The 18013-nt window shown below is 38.6% G+C and overlaps 1 protein-coding gene and 1 pseudogene across 7 annotated transcripts in view; both read right to left on the reverse strand.

The window, feature by feature from the left end:
• The window catches only part of AKAP11 (A-kinase anchoring protein 11), a 72535-nt gene that overhangs the window by 30730 nt on the left and 23792 nt on the right, over positions 1 to 18013 (reverse strand). For 6 of the 7 annotated variants that reach the window (XM_059684716.1, XM_059684715.1, XM_059684712.1 and 3 more), the window contains 2 exons: positions 4839 to 4955; positions 1070 to 1117 (listed from right to left, as the gene is read on the reverse strand). In XM_059684716.1, coding sequence (XP_059540699.1) covers positions 1070 to 1117; positions 4839 to 4955 — 165 coding nt within the window. The remainder of the gene's footprint in view (positions 1 to 1069; positions 1118 to 4838; positions 4956 to 18013) is intronic. The other variant, XM_059684719.1, reaches the window with a different exon arrangement.
• On the reverse strand, positions 9306 to 10644 carry LOC132226345 (deoxynucleotidyltransferase terminal-interacting protein 1-like; annotated as a pseudogene).

Consider the following 18013-nt stretch of genomic DNA (forward strand, 5'->3'; position numbering starts at 1 on the left):
ATGGGAGTGCACTGATCACCAGGGGGCAGCTCCTGTGTTGAGCGTCTACTCCCCTGGTGATCAGTGCACGTCACAGCTACCAGCCGGTCGTCCGGTCGACTGGTCATAAAGGTTGCTTAGGCTTTTATTTATATAAATTTTACCCAGTTTAAGTATTTTAACATCCTTGACCTCTCAGAGTACGTTCCTTTCTAATTATGGTTTTATCAGTAACTCTTAAAGAGGAAGTAGAACAAGAGAGAAATACTTTGGAACACTTCTGCTTTTAGCCTCACATTCTCAGGAGTATGTCCTCTCTTGCACCTACTGCCTAAACTTTTTCCTTCAGGTAAGGATACAATCAAGACACACAAGAGTTTTCATTATCACTTTCTATGCATTGTTCACAAAGAATTGAATAGTATTACTTCTTCCTCTATTGGGAGACTTTTACTGCCACAAAAGGAAACATATGGCAATCACAAACCTTAAGATTCTTCATGAGGTAAAACACAGTATGCCTACCACACCTACTGGAACTTCAACCACTCTTTATGTAACTGTATAGCTTTCCTTTGTTGATCCTAATCTCAACTGTCAGTCCCTCTGTAAATTCCTGTGTAAATCAAACAGGCTAATAGTTTTGCATTGGCTAATATTACTTTTTATAAATTTTACCTCACTTATTTTACCATTTAAATTTCATTCTATCTCATTTGAAAATATAAGAATCTGACTATTGAGGTCAGATTATAAAAACCATCCAAATTAAAAAACAAGGCTTACATTCTACCTCAGGACAAAAAGTTCAGCCTACCATTTTAGCTTCCTTAAGATAATTGACTTTTGTGGTTTCCTAACCTAAAAATGCTTTCTATACCAAGAATACTCAGTGAAAATGCAAAAAGTGAAAATGTCCAAAGCACACTTAAAAATTGATCTCAAAATGTCACCTTTTAACTTTAAACAGAAATGAAAACAGAAAAGTTTAGTGTTTAAGTTTTTGGTTAATAAGGCAAATTTTACATGTCTCAAAATCTGTTCCAAATAATCTCTCCTGGTCCTTCCCAGTTTAATAAATCATCCATACCTGTATATGAGCAGCATCTGTTTCTTCATTAAAACCTAGAAATGTGACCTGAATAAAAATAAATAAATAAAGCTCTATTAGTTTAAATTTTAACATTTTATCTCAATTAGATTACTGACAGCTGAGAAATAGAAAAAAAACGTATAAAAAATTAAAATACTGTCATATATAAATATCAAATCATTATGTTGTATATCTGAAGCTAATATGATGTTTTATGTCAATTAGGCCTCAAAATAAATAAATAAAAATGCTATCTTGGACAAAATGATTAATTTTTTCAAAGATGATGACGAGGCTTTCCACCAAAGATTTGGCTTCATAGTACAGTTCTTCAACTTCATTAGCAAGTTCGATCAATTCTACTCCCAAAACATATCTCACATACATCTACTTCTCTCCATTCCCGCTACCACCACTTCTCATCTGCACTACTACAATCCTATTCCACCTGATCCCAGTAATTATCATGTCACCTGCCTTTCAAAAGCCTTCCATGCTTCCCAGTGCAGTTCTAACAGGCCCCAAGGCTCTGGATTAGCTGGCTTCAGTCTTCCCTCACTTTCATTTATACACATAGGCTCACTTCAGGGCCTAGAATATGCCCAGTATGTACTTGCCTAAGGGCTTCACAGTAGCGCCCCCTCAACCTGGATCTCTCCTTGGATGTTCCCATGCCTAGTTCAACCTCATCCTTCAAGATCCAACTTAAATGTTACCTCCTCGGAGAGGAGGCCCTCAAGGTTACCTCCTTATTGACTCCCTGTGATATCATCACTTATTTCCATCAATGCCCTTATATAGAGATTTCTCTGTAGAAGTTTATATGTTAAATTTCTACAGAATATGAAATGATATGAGGGCATGTCACATTAAATAAAAAAGACAAGTTACACAAAAATGATAAAGAGTATGCCTACAATTTCAACAATATTTTTTAAAACATACACATGGGAAAAACACTGGAAAGCAGTACATCAAACTACAACAGTGATTAACTCAAGACAATGGAATTATAAGTGATCTTTTTTTCTTTTTTTATTGATTTCACAAAAGAAGAGAGAGCGAGAGGGACAGAAACATCAATGATGAGAGAGAATCATTGATTGGCTGCCTCCTGGAAGCTCCACAATGGAGATCAAGCCCACAACCCAGGCATGTGCCCTGACCGGGAATCGAAACTATGACCTCCCGGTTCATAGGCCAAAACTCAACCAATGAGCCACACCAGCCAGGTTTTTTTCTACTTTTATCACTGTGGGTTTTTCCCCTCCTTCATAAGATTAATGATAGTCATTTTTTTCTTTCATGCTTTCTATAAGGAAATATGTACTGCTTTTATAATCTGAAAAAAAGTATTATTTTAAAAGTTTATATTCTCAGCCCTAGCCAGTTTGGCTTAGTGGATAGAGCATTGGCCTGCGGACCGAAGGGTTCCAAGTTCGATTCCAGTCAAGGGTATGTACCTCGGTTGCAGGCTCCTCCCCGGCCCTGGCCTTGGTCGGGGCTCATGCAGGAGGCAACCTATCAAGATGTTTCACTCACATTGGTGTTTCTCTCTGTCTGTCTTCCACTCTTTAAAAACCAACGGAAAAATATCCTTGGGTGAGAATTAAAAGTAATAAAAATAAAGTTTATATTCCCTTTGTCTTTGACATTAGAAGAAATATTTTCCATTTGAAGATAGAATAGTAAACTGTCTGCTAAACAAGCACTGTGACTAAAAGTATGAAATACTTAAATAATAGCAATATGGATAATCTAGGAATTAAGGGAAAATATAATAGTTAAAATACAAAGCAACACGATATACTTTTGATCTCTTTCTGATGATTCAGAAGCAAGTCAGAAATTAGCTCAGGATGTTTATTCTGACTTATTAGGGTTGTTACTTCACAGAATTGTTATAGTTAACTTCTACAGGTCTAGGTAGGTTGTTAACCTCTAGTAGCTTGTCTCCGCATCTATAAAACTTAAGGCAATACAACTTCTCCTCCACAGTTGTGAGGGTTAATCAGATAATGTAGAGGAAAGTGCCTAGTATATTACAGGCACCCAATAACAAAGAGACATTCAATTAAATTCCTTTCCTTTCTTCGAAAAGATACTTTGGGATATGTACACTCTAAAGTGAGAAAGAAATTCCTTCTATTCTTTCAAATTTCCTTTTACTGAATACAAAAGAGAAAATAAGCTGACTTGGGGTTTTAAAGATGCCACTTGAGTCTTGCATATCCCATTGATCAAAGAAGACCTTGCCAAGGAATGTGGGCTCAGAAAGGCACTACATAAGGAGCTGGAGAGATACAGGCTGGAAAATTGTTTGAGGGCAGAAGGACACAGGAGACTTGTCACATAGCAACAACCAAGGAGATTAAGAGTGGCTCAGCTTGATGAAAATAAAGTAAAAAGGGAAAATAAGATAATAGTCAAGAGCCATAGAAATTGAGCTGACACAAAAAGAAGAGGCTCTGGTCAGAGAACACTATAGGCCTGAAAGGTGTGCTCATCATCCTATGGAACTACTTCAATATAGTTTCTCAAGAAATAGGAAAGAAAATCATTCCCAAACATAAGAATAATCAAGATTCTATTAGAACACTAATTTCAAAAAAATTTGTATTAACAACCTAATATCTTATTTTTCAGATTCAATGAGCTCATACCCTCTCATTTGATATCATAAATGTGTTAATGGACTATGATTATATTGAAGAATAAAATTTATTCCTTTTTTTTAAGCTTTTTGTTTTTGTAATATATTTTTATTGATTTCAGAGAGGAAGGGAAAGGGAGAGAGAGAGAGAAACATCAATGATGAGATGCACACTCCCTACAGGGGATCAAGCCTGTAACCCAGGCATGTGCCCTTGGTCAGAATCAAACCCAGGACCCTTCAGTCCGCAGGCCGACGCTCTATCCACTGAACCAAACTGGCTAGGGCTGTTATTCCTTTTTATTAGTAATAAATTCAAACAAAGATAGGAAACACTAATGTAGCAGTGAAACAGGTGAGCAAATGATATATCTTATCTTCAAGTAGTAAATATCTTAATTTCAAAATAAATTTAGCACTATTTTTTCATTTTGACTCAAGGTACTGAATTTAAACAACCAAGAAAACTAACAATAACCAAAAAAAACAATTACAAAAAAATAAGGATATATTTCATGTTTCACAGTAGAAAATTTCAGTATTAAAGTACCAATTACTGAATCGAGTAGGAATCATCTGATACAGCACCATCTGTCTGATGAGTGGGCAATAATGCCTGCGCACTGAATTAAACGACAATTATATTAGTGGGTATTTAAAACAGGTACTTCTCATACATGTATTAACATGTAAACATTTTAGGCATTTTTAAAGTAGGAATGCAGTTCTACAGAAATGCATGAACATACATTTTGCTTTATTAGGAAAGGATATAGAGCAGCGGTTCTCAACCTGTGGGTCACGACCCCCTTGGGGGTCGAACGACCCTTTCACAGGGGTCGCCTAAGACCATCAGAAAACACATAAATAATTACATATTGTTTTTGTGATTAATCACTATGCTTTAATTATGTTCAATATGTAACAATGAAAATACATCCTGCATATCAGGTATTTACATTACGATTCATAACTGTAGCAAAATTACAGTTATGAAGCAGCAACGAAAATAATTTTATGGTTGGGGGTCACAACATGAGGAACTAACTGTATTAAAGGGTCGTGGCATTGGGAAGGTTGAGAACCACTGATATAGAGAGTAATATGTCAAACCTCAGTCAAACTGGCATGTTCATCTTGCTTTAAACAGTCCTCTGCTGATACACTACACAGTTCCTTCTCACTCCGTAATAAAGACTTTACCGACTGGAAAACATCTTCACTGAAGCTCTGAAAACAAAAGATATTCTTAAGATAAGATTGATTCTAAGACAAGATCAAAGATCCAAGAGATATTCTAGTTTTAAATGGAGAGTAACTCCAATTAATATTCATTTGGCATATTACATACCTTTTGATAAATACAGAACTCAATTCAGCTAAGAGAAAAAACAGAACAAAATGCTTAAACAGAGTTCCACATGCTCAAAACACACACACTATAACCCAGACATTCAACCTACCGAAAGACCACGGGGTCCTTACACCAGGTTCATTTACTCTTACCTTACATTAAAACCTAACAGACTGCATACTTGATATCTAAGTCATTGGCAAAACAGAAGCAATAATTGATATAAGGAGTGAGACACTGTGGAAGCTACAATAAGGAATGCTAACAATAGTGATTACTCTCATAACTAAGTTGGTTATGGGGGGGAAAAGGCTTATTAATAACCACAAATAAAGTTTTCAGGGACCTTAAGGCAGCTATATGATGAAGGTGAGGAAAGGCATTCCAGATTTAGCAGGAGAGGATGTCACAAGTACTAAGTACTAGAAGAAGGAAAAAGTTACATAAAGAAAATAATATTATAATTAGACATAAATAGACTTAATTTCCTTCTAACTTACTCTCCTGCTGATCTGTTGATCTGCTTTTCTATCAGAAATATCCTTATTCCTCAATCTTCCAAGACATGTGAAGATGTTCCCATCCCTTAGTCATAATAAATCTCAAAGTTCCTATATTAATGATCTACATCACAATATATTATAATTCCTCTTTTCATTATATATTTGTCTTTCCTACCTATTAAACCAAATTACTGAGGCCAGAGACTGTAAAATTGTATTTAACTCAATGTGTTTCCCTACATTTCAATACCACACATACCAAGGATTAGGCAAAAGTAGGTTTACAGTTGTGAGTACACTAAACTCAGATTTATTCTTTTATTATTTATTATTGTATTATTTTCCATATGAACTATAAACCTACTTTTGCCACACCCTGTATATGAACTCAATAAATGTGTGCTAATTTTAATAAACTGAAAATTAGTGAAAATCTTTAGTTTAAGAGAAGAGATACAAATACGAAATGCTAAGTGAAATAAGCCAGTCAGGGAGATAAATATAACATGATCTCACTCATTTGTGGAATATAATGAACAACATAAATTGATGAACAAAAATAGATCCAGAGACAGAGAAACACAGAATGGGCCGTCAAACCTCAGAGGGATGGCAGAGGGAGGGGGGGGGGGGGGAGAGAGATCACCCAAAGGACTTGTATACATGCATATTAGCACAAACAATGGACACGAACCCTGGGGAGGTGGGGGCTTGTCCTGGAGGTTGGAGTAGCCACAGGGGGTCGATGGGGAAAAAGGAGACATATGTAATACTTTAAACCAGCAGTCGCCAACCTTTCGGACCTCACAGACCACCAGTGAAACAAAACAAAAAAACAAAAAGAAATAATGTAGTTAAATTTGAATGTGAACTATCAATATGAACTCAAGATTCTTTAAGTATATGTACTACATTTTTCCACTGAAAAATCATAGAAGCAATGACCCTCAGCAACAATGAGCATTTCCAGCACCTAGATTTTGCTTTCTAAATACCATGTATCAGTAAAAAGAACTAGAACTTCTTGGGAAAATGGTTAATTCTAGGTCAGAAATAGAAAAAATATGAAGTGTGGCTGCAACTTCTTATTGACAGAATGCAAAGAAGTGCCCAGAGACTGACTAGGTCATTTCAAAAGACATGGAAGCCAAGTTGAAGAAATTCCCACTGGCCTAATTTGGGACAATTTGGGTATTAAAAGAATAAAAATGGTAACAGACCATAAAAACTAAGTTTTTTTTAAAAAAACCTAAAAAAGAGATAGATAAAAGGGTAGAGTAGGGGAAGAGTCCTTCTTTATGTAAGAACTAGAAGCCCAATGCATGAAATTCATGCCAGAGTAGGCCTCCCTTCCCCCACCTGCCGGCACTGGCTTCCCTCTGGCTGCTGGCAGGCACCGGGACCCAGACTTCCTTCCAGCCACCAGCAAGCACACGGGACCCAGGCTTTCCTCGCAGCCCTGGCTTTGTCTAGAGGTCATCCGGAAGGATGTCCAGAAGGACGTCCAGTCTAATTAGCATATTATGCTTTTATTAGTATAGATGCTGACTGCCCTAGCTAGTTTGGCTCAGTGGATAGAGTGTTGGCCCTCAGACTGAAGGGTCCCAGGTTCCAGGGCATGTATCTCAGATGTAGGCTTGATCCCAGCCTTCCTCAGGGCATGTGCAGGAGGAGGCCAATCGATGTGTCTCTCTCACATTAATGTTTCTCTCTGTCTCTCCCTTTCCCTTCAACTCTCTCTTAAAAAAAAGGAAATGTTCTCCGGTGAGGATTAACAGCAACAAAAAAAAGCTAACAAATACAGACAGAATGACAAAATTAGAAACTCCGATTTGTAACTACCCCTGTAATTACTGATTTAGGAAAGGAACATCAGTGTATCCTAATCTACTGGATTACAAACTACTGGGGAACAGGATACTCACACTGTCTCATAGAATCACTCTACAGATGACTTACTAATTACAAAGGTATTATGTGCAGGAGGCCGCCCATTGTCTTCACTAGCAGAGAAGTGCAAACAAGGATCCCACAACGCTGGTGAACCTTGAACCATGGCAAGGGCCTGAGTTATGCACCAATTGCCTAGTCCTGACAATGGGGACTCAAGCTATTTCCTGATCAAATAATGTCTCAGAGTAAATCCCTCTAATATTTACTGACTTTAAGATAGTCTGTCTGCTACCGCAATTGCCTGCCTGACTAAGGGCTTTATGTGTAACCAAAGTTGAACAAAAGGCTGGCGAGGCCTGGGCACCGGTGGAAGTCCTTCCCCTTGAGTTGGACTTGCCCGCCTGGCCCCCCAATATTTCCAAATTGTCTCTTCTCTTTCATTTGTGTGTGGCTCCTCTTCCAGATCCTGAACCCTGAACCATGCGGGAGAGAAACACAAATACACATCTGGCGCCTCAACGGACATCTGGAAGAGAAGACTTCGCCTAGAGTGAAAAAACGAAGATTCACCGGCGAGGTGGAAAAGAATTCACTGTATAGGTGGGCACACCGTATAGGTGGGAAGATATTCACCGTACACAAAGCCCATGATCAGCTGCAGAATTCACAATCTGTAAGTAGGGTGGGAATGTTTCCTTAGCCAGGCTAATGGGGCAGGATTCGGCTTAAAAGTAAGAACCTTTATTGTAGATTTTTGATGTGCATGCTTAAGGAATTAAAGTTTCAGAGGGTAATCTCGTCCAGTTTTTGCATGTTATTATAGAACATAACCCTTGGCTGCCTGAAGAAGGTACATTAGGTCTTGAATGTTAGTAAAGAGTGGGTCAAAATTTGAAAAAAGCTCAGCAGCAGGGGAAAAACATGCCTCCAAACTGTTTCTCCTTGTGGAACATGGTATTTCATTTGCCAGAGACTTTTAAAGAGACTAAGGAGGATAAACCTGGCTGAATGCTCAAATAACTTATGAAATGTTAGCAAGGCTGGGACAGTATAATGATGTGCAAAATCAGCTAAATTATGTGCAGAAAGCTTCTAAGCAAATTAGACTTTGTGGTTAAGCTTTTCAGTGATAATGTGTTGATGATAAAGGGCCAGTCGCTCTTCTCCCTGTAAAAGCCAGAGAAGCCTGCAGCAGTAACAGGAACCTTACGTGTTATATCTCTAAAGGAAAAAAGTGGCGGTTTTAAAAATCCCACCCCCCTGCCTTCTCACCAGAAAGATAGTTTTCCAAAGCCTTTGGTAACTTAAGACTTTAGAAAATTGCTGAATTAACTAATAAAAATTATTAAATATCTAGGTATTTTAAAATGACAAAAATACTGAAATATTAACCTGAGTTTATCTCAAAAAAAAAAATCTAGAGGGTAGAATTTAATCTGTTAATTGAATATGCCTTGTATTTTATTGGAAATACATCCTTAAAATATAAATGTATTACTAATTTGAGAAAAGCTAAGTATTTAACTTGCTACCTGAAATTTGAAGCTTCTAAGAATTCAAATTAAATTGGGAGAAATGATATAGTTATGGTAACTAAATGCCTAAAGTATATAAATTTATTTTTGAGAAAATAATTTTTGTGTTTTCTCTGAAATATTAGGAATTCAAAATATGTTACTTATTGGTCTAATTAAAAAGGAGGATTAATTCTATGATCCCAACCGAAATTTTTTAATACAAAAACCAGTTTAAATTTCATTAATATCTTTTAATAATTATAAAAAGTATATAATTTGTGTGTGTGTGTGTGTGTGTGTGTGTGTGTGTGTTTATTACAAACTGTTTAATTGCTTCTTATCCTAATGACTTTACAAATATAGAGGTACATGCCAGTCTGGGGATGCTCTGTAGTGAATCACCCCTGTGAGGCACAGCTTAATGCCGCTATCATCCATCTGGGAGCAGTCTCAGTGATGGCCTCAGCTACAGGGAAAGAGAATCAGGAGGAAGGCTGCCTAGTGTGGCCAGGCCACCTGGCTTCAGGTCTGTGCAGGTGCTTCAACTGCATGATGCTCATTCTCTGTCCATTGAATCTCCATGTACTTTCGCATCTTCTCAACGATCCAGGAGGGTAAGACAAAGGATTTCAGCTCCTCTAACTTCAGGTCAAGGCATCCTCTGTAATCATCGCTGGCAGTGAGGTCCTGGATGTCCTCTTCAATGAGGAGGTAGGCCATCTTCCCTCCTGTTGCCCCCATGTGATGTTGCTCGGCCAGCCAGTGCTTGTCCTGGGGATCAGCTACGTACTTAAAGAGATGTGGGTGCTTGATGTAGATTCTCCCTCTGGTGCCCCCCATCCCCAGGGCTTTGCTGGCTCGAGATCCTAACACAAAGGTGATAGATTCATTCAGCCAAGCTGGGTCCCACTTGGGGCCTTTGCGGCAAATTGGTTTACAGGATTTCCACGTCATGCCAGGGGCTGCCCGGTCATTTGACCTGATGTGTCCAGGAGGCCTTCCCTTCTTCTTTTTGGGAATGGGACTTCCTCGATGGGCACCTTCCCTTTCTGCCGACCACACTTTATCCCTGGAAGCTCATGGGTCAATCTGGGTATAACTTTTTCTCCATCTGAGAACAGTAGTTTTGCCTGCTCCAGGCAGCTGCAGCAGGCCTCCTGGATCAGCTGCTCTGCATCCACTTCTTTCCCAACATTGCCTCACACATTCAGTGCTGCCTTCTGGAAGAACTTCATGTACTTGTTGAACACAGTCTGGATCTCCTCGTTGATGCTAGGCTGCAGCACAGCTCGGAGCAGGTCCATGGAGATAGCAGGATCTGTGAAACTGGCGGCCCCTTCGCTGCACCTGCCGGTGCTTTATCATTATGTTCCAAGGATTCATGAGAACCAGCTGCCCCGCTGTGCCCACATGTCCCAGCTCCGGGCCGCCCCCCTCTGCCCCACCGGGTCCCTGCAGCTGCTCGGCGTTGCCAGTGGCCCCCATGGCACCCCTGGTCCTCACAACTCCAGCCCGACTCTCAAAAGTATATAATCTTTAAATATATATCTGACAGTCTTTCCAGGTTAAATTTCAAGGCTATAACCGAGGGATGATTTTTGGAAAACTCCAAGGGCCCAGAGTGATCCAAAAAAAGAATTTGTTCTCTCTTCTTAAAAGAAATATTTTACATTTAGTCAAATCTAATATACTTGAAATTGCATGGAAAGCTTTAATAAAAATTAATAACTGTATTTTACTTATATACATATATTTTAAATGTTATTAGGGTTTTGGCCTCTAGGAAGGACAAAATAGAGTGACGGTATATTTCTTAGATACAGCCAAATTTTTCAGCAGCGGAAATTTAAAAGACAAAAAACTCCTAGCCGCCTGCATTTTAAATAGGCTGGAGGTGGGGCGGCATTTGTGCCTCATGGATCAAATGTATAAATTTACTTGCTTTGCTTTTTAAATAAAGATATCTACTTTAATCACTTTATAAATTAGCTTTTTAAATTATAATCAAGGTTTCATATAATTTCAGCTAAATGAAAAGCCAATATTTTTATAAACAATTAAATTCTAATAAATCCCTCTGAAAGTTACTGGGACTACTCATAATCCCTCTGTATATGCAAATAAGCCTAAAGGGATACTCTTTAAAAATGTAATTCTAAGATTAATAAAAAGGAGAAATTTAAAAATTTTGAAATCTCTTTCGCTAATATTTACAGGGTAAATTAAAGATTATTATTAAAATATTAAATCTGATCCTTACTAGTAGTCAACATAATGTAATGAGAGTCATTGAAATATAGCTTTCAGCTGCATGACCCTATATCCAAGCAGCAGCCCTGTAAGTTGCTTGGTGTAAAAAAGAAAGAAAAGTGTCTTTTAAAAGAAACTCTCTAAGTGTATCCTAATAATTGCTCTGGAAGGAAATAAAAAGAGGTTTCCTTCAAATACATGAAAGCTGTAATTAAAAGTCAATGCTAGGCTTCATAAGCAAAAGTAAGTAATTTGTGTTTTTGCCTCCCTGAGAAAACTTATGTAAAGTTATTCAAAGGCTAATAGCAGAAATGTAGTTAATGTCATTTACTGTCTATAACCTAGGACAAGTGAAGTTAAAAAATAAACCTTATTTTAGATTAATTTAAATTGGCTAATTGAAATAAATGAATATTCATAAAAACTTTGTTGTACTGGACAGAAAACTGTTCCTGAAGCATTAACTGCTTTTTTTTTTTTTTTTTTTTTTTTTTTTACTAATGGTTTATCTCATAGTTCAAAAACTGCTTAACATACGATGAATCCAAATTGGTTCACAGGATTTGCAATTTGCAGTCATATTTCTGTGCATAAAATTAAAATAAAAAGTTACCAAGACTGCATTGCAAAATTTCCAAAAGCCTCTTAATATTATTTAAGTAAAAAGAGAAGGGGGATAGTGGAATAATCCCCTGTGAGTAAATTACATCAAGAAAATTTTTTACTTTAAAAATTATTTTTCACTTGTAATGCTGAAGACAAGACACCCATGAAACCACACATTGTTTCAAAATAAGCCAAAGGAAAATGGTTTGGGCACAATGCAAAGAAAGGATCCCAAGTCTAGTTTATAGAAATTATTCCTTTATTAACTTTTGGTCGGGAATATGTTTGTATATTTCCAGAAAACTCCTCTAAGCCTGTGTGGATTCCTGCAACAATGAATCCCAGAGAGGAACTGACAACACATGAAGACAAGAGGAGAAACCATCCAGAGATGGAAGATGGTGAAGATGCCTTGCCATGCTAGCAGTCAGCAGCTGTGCATCGCTGTAGGTTGCCCAGGACCAAACCAGAGGTTGGACCTGCATTGCCACCATTTGCCCACCATCCAGAACTAGAATATAATTGCTGGCATGTACACATAAGAAACTGCTGGACATTGAAATTGGGACTCAAAGAACTGTTGGCCCAGAAAGAAACTTACTACAGACTGATTCCTTGGATACCTGGCAGCAATTTAAAAAGGACATGACATTTGCCTCTAAGCATAACCACTATTGCTTGTCTCATTTTTGTTCTCATATGCTTATTTCTAGTCTGCAGAAGCAGCATGAAGAGTCTTAAAAAGGCTCGAACCCTTCAGGCAACATTCACCTTTCAAGAATTACTAAGGAAAAGAAACGGGGGAGATGCAGGAGGCCGCCCATTGTCTTCACTAGCAGAGAAGTGCAAACAAGGATCCCAGAACGCTGGTGAACCTTGAACCCATGGCAAGGGCCTGAGTTATGCACCGATTGTCTAGTCCTGACAATGGGGGCTCAAGCTATTTCCTGATCAAATAGTCTCAGAGTAAATCCTTTTAATATTTACTGACCTTTAAGACAGTCTGTCTGCTACCGCAATTGCCTGCCTGACTAAGGGCTTTATGTGTAACCAAAGTTGAACAAAAGGCTGGCGAGGCCTGGGCACCGGTGGAAGTCCTTCCCCTTGAGTTGGACTTGCCCGCCTGGCCCCCCAATATTTCCAAATTATTTGTCTCTTCTCTTTCATTTGTGTGCGGCTCCTCTTCCAGATCCTGAACCCTGAACCACGCGGGACATGGGGGAACACATACACAATTATGTGTCTTTATATTGGAGATTATTATAACCTGGTCAAGCTGGCATCAGAGTGGAAAGACTACATTACCTTTGGGAGGTTCCTGCTAAACCTAATCACAGGGCAAAACAGATGAACTCCAAATATAGAGATGTTCTACAAGACAACTGGTCCAGACTTCCAAAGACCTACTGTCATAAGAAAAGAATCTAGACCATTGAAATGGACTAAATTGGGAGAGACCACAAAGACACAATACCCGAACATATACTATGAACCTTGATTTTCCCTCAAGGGAAAAGTAACAAAGATATTTTGAGATAATTAGAGAAATTTGTGTATAGACTGCATATTACGTGATGTTATTGAATTAATGACTTTTGAAGGGTGGTAATGATGCTCATGTTAAGAGATGTATGCTGATATATTCAGAAGAGAAGTAAAATAATATCTGCAGCTTACTCTCATACGGTTTCAGAAGGTACGGAGGAGAGACTGTTTCCTGGCATGACCACTACTGGACCCTTGAGTTGTATTATATTAGATCCTGGCTAGAACAGAGATTGTTCCTGTAAATCCAGAAGAGAGATTGCTTCCCATAAATCCCCTCAGAGATATGACTCCATTTCCATGCTGTGCTGGCTCCTGGAACAGGCCATTACCCTGCCCGGACAAGCATGAAAGGCATTTTCCCTTACTACCTGGGACCAGTCCAGTCCCTCATCCATCCTGCCCTGCTCTACATAATCCTTTAGTCCCTGCCAAGCATGACGGAGATTATCTACTTCCTCTTGCCACAGCACAAGATGAGCCTATGTTTCCTTTAATAAACTCTGTTAATTGCTGGACTAGAGTGTCCTACTTCTTTCTTCGGTCTTCCTCTGCCCTCTGCTTACAGAGAGGGAGATTTTTCAGTCTCTGAGATTTTCCCTGGATCTATCTGTATGTATGAGCAAAAAGGAAGTGCATATGGTCCTAAGCAATTTGGCTCAGTGGACAGAGTGTTGGCCTGTGAACCAAAAGGTCCCATGTTTGATTCTGGTCAAGGGCACATACCTTGGTTACAGGCTCCTCCCCAGCCCAGGCCCTGATTGGGGCTCATGCAGTAGGCAACCAATTGATGTGTTTCTCTCTGTCTTTCCCTCTCTCTTCCACTCTGCCAAAAAATCAATGGAAAAATATTCTAGAGTGAGGATTAAAAAAAAAAGTGCATGTGTGTGTGTGTGTGTGTGTGTGTGTACAAAGATAGAATGATTATGGTAAAACATTAACAGGGTAAATGTAAGTGAAAAATATATGTGGGGCTCACTGTATTTTTCTTCCCCCGACTTTTCTGTGGGCTTGAAAATATTCAAAATTTTAAATGATTCTGTTCTCATTAATGAGTGGAGGTTTACAGGCTAAGATACTAACATGAACTAGGAAAAATTAAAATGTGAAATCTGAACATGTACTATCAATATAAACTCATGACACTTGAAGAAGCAATAAACATTCCTACTACTAGTTCCCAGATTTTGGTTTCTGAATATTATTCAGAGTTCTTTAGAGGAATAGCCAATTACAGGTCTGAGAAAGAGAAAGTGGAAGGTGAAACTGGGATCAATCTGTTGCAGTACAAACAAGGAAGCAATCAAAGAATTATGAGCCTAGGACAAAAGGACATAGAGACCAGCTTGCAGGGGCTCCCAGAGGCCAAGTTTGGGATAGTTTAAGAACTTGAAACAAATAAATGAGTGAATGAATAAGAGACTATAAATAAATAAAGGTTTGGAAAATGTAGACTTTTTTAAAAAATCTATGAGTCCAGAGTAATACAAATAAACAAATGAATGAGTAAGAGGAATAAACTCACTTGCCACCACTAGAAGTGACTATTCCACTAAATCATGAATCTGAAAATTGGTAATTAAAGGGCATTTACCCTCCCTTTATAGGAGATATCACAGTTCTTCTAAGGTAGAAGACAGAAAGCTTTTCTTTAAGAAAAAAAATGTTAGCTAATAAATGTAAAAAAAAAAGGAAAATTTAGAAAAATTACCATTTTGCAACTTCTAGGAAATAGCAAGTTCAGGAAAGGGTCATTAAGAAATGCCAAAAATATTAGATGAAAGGTTGTTGGGGGGGGGGGGGTGACAAGATATTTGCACACAACCAAATATCAGCCTATAGATTATTGCTAACTAAAAAATAGAAAATGGACAGCTTTTAAATTCGAGTCAAACAGGTATGTAGTATTATGCTTAAATACTAGGTATACAGAGTTACTACCTTACTCAACTGATCAATTTTTGCATCGCTGATCATAGGAAAACCTGAAATTCTGTCCTCAAATCACCCTATCATGTACTCTTGCCAAAAATGTTTAACTAGAATCTAATTAATCCTTTATACCTAAATTCTAGTCTATATGAAATATAGAAGAGAGAGACACGAAGTATAAGATCCCATAGTACAAGACCCCACATAGAGACAGTACAATAAGGACAAGGATTCTCTGCATGCCCAGGGAAAGCAGCATTACGACAGGAAGCAGAGTAGCTATGGTGGACAGACGAAGCCAATTTTCCAGAAAAAGGCTCAAATTACAAATTGCTGAGGCTTGAATGCATTGAGTCCAACTGTAGATCTAAGAGAATGCTAACCTTAAGACACACAGGCATTTTTGAATTGGGAGAATGAAAGAAAAGACCTCTTGATCCAGTTCTAAGCTTCAGCTTTTGTTTTATTCTGAAGACAATAAAATCTTGAGGTTATATTTACTTTTTTTAATTATTTAAATAGAAAGAGGAAAAACTTTCAGACCAAAAGAAAATAAGTCATAACCATCAAATGCAACTTAAGGCCTAGGAGCTTACACTGAATCCAAAATGGAAGTTAAGGGAGGGATTATAAAAGATATTTTAAGGGTAATAAAGGAAATCTGAGTATGGCTAGTATTAGATATAAGGGAATTACATTTAATTTTCTTAGATGTGATCATGTATTATTATTATTATGTGGGAAGATGCTGTTATTCCTGGGAGAAGCATGCTCAAGTGTTCAGGAATGAAAAGACATTAAGACTTTAACTTTCAAATAGTTCTGCCAAAAAGTAAACACACAAACACATATATACACCAAATAAGACAAAACATTAACAACTGTTGAGTATTGGTATTTGGTATACAGATTTATATGTTGGTATACTATGCTTTTAACTCCTCAATATGCTTGAAATTTTTCATAATTACATGTTTAAAAAAACAGAGTAGAAAGTATAGCTCTTTCTGATCTTCATAATATTTGACTACTAATAAATATTTAATGTATCTCTACTTTCAATGAAAAGTAAAATGAAATCTAGAGAATTCAAGTACACCTTTCAATTTCCGCACTAGCCAATAGGGAAGTTTTGTCATTCAGCCATACCAAGGAAAGACATCAAAAATGGTACAAGTATATGCATAAACAGTATGTAACATTTGAATTCACATACTTTTATCTAAAAGAGTTTCCAAGTATTCAAATGAATTCAAACCAAATTTTTATTTTGTGCCTAATGTGGGTAATGTGCTGAATAACAAAAGATATTAAAATAATAGTATGATGAGGGATTCAGAAGATGGCTGCTGAAGGGAAGGCAGACTGCAAGACAGTGTGAGAGTGAGAGAACGAAAGGAGAGTGTGTGGACATACTGAGAGTGTAAATTTGTGGGTGAGCGATAGCTATACTCCAGGGGACTGTTGGAGACTGCCGGATTGGGCTCCCCTAACTGGGCAGCCTCCACTGCTGCTGAAATCTCTCCCGGAGCAGCCAGCTCAGCCGCGTATACCGCGCCATCTTGAGTGGCTGATATCGGAAGCGTATACATCCAGAAACCCTACAACCATGACACCCAGGGTCCGGCTACAAACCTAGGAACACCGGATCTCAAGCAGCGCGAATACTTGGACTTAGACGAGCCCTGCTCCTCCTCACGGAAAGGTCAGATTTCGCCTAGATAAAGGTGCGGTTTGTAATTCAGGTTGGAGAGAGGAACGCATGCGGAGGAAGTCTGCGCCACACAAAGTCCGTGGCCTTTGGGGCCAGCGTGATCCGTGAGTGTGGAAGGGGTCCTGCAGGGCTGCTGGCAGAAGGGAACTCTAAAAATCAACCCATAGCTGGATTGGGTGAAAAAAAGGCAACCTCGGATTTTGCCAGTGTGCTGGCTACTTAGAGCCAGGGGAGAGAGGACGTGCGGGAGAGACTTTGGGAGAATTGCACACTCTGGCTCTTTTTTTTTTTTTCCTCCTTAAATTTTTGCTTTTGATTATTAAACCCAATACATAGGATCGCCCAGCTGGGGTCACTCACAGAGACTGCAGGGGAAAGTTGTTTTTGTGGAACCTGGGAATCAGAGCGGGAGTAATGACCAAGGAACGAGTTCTGGGGCAGTCGACTCTCCCAAACCAGTATTAAGTGCAATAGGGAAAACAAACTCTAAATACTGGCTAGAGAGGACTTGTAGCCTCTGAGGTCAATCCAGAAACACTGCCACCCAGGGGCTGACTCACGAACTGACTCTTCTGTAAATAGAAATAAAGGCAGACTGGGAAACAAAGAAATACTGCCTGCTTTAAAATCAGGACTACGGAGAACCAAGATGGCGGCATAAGGTACAAACCTGTACGTGCTGCCCCCCACAACAACATTAAAACCACAACTATAAGACAAAACAACTATCATCCAGAACCACGGGAAAGCTGATCGAGTAGTAGTTCTAAAACTAGAAGGAAAGAAAAAAGCGCATTGAGACCAAGTAGGAGGGGAGAGGCGCCAAGAACAGAGGTACGGGGCGAGGACAAGGCTGCTGCACCTGGGTGCACAGTTTTTTCAATCAGAAGGGGACAAGCTCTCAAACGCACTGAACTCATTTACCGCAAGACGCTGGGTCCCAGGCTCCTACAGGGAGAAACTGGACTATCTTG

Source organism: Myotis daubentonii, chromosome 2, assembly GCF_963259705.1.
Source record: "Myotis daubentonii chromosome 2, mMyoDau2.1, whole genome shotgun sequence".
Taxonomy (NCBI): Eukaryota; Metazoa; Chordata; class Mammalia; order Chiroptera; family Vespertilionidae; genus Myotis; species Myotis daubentonii.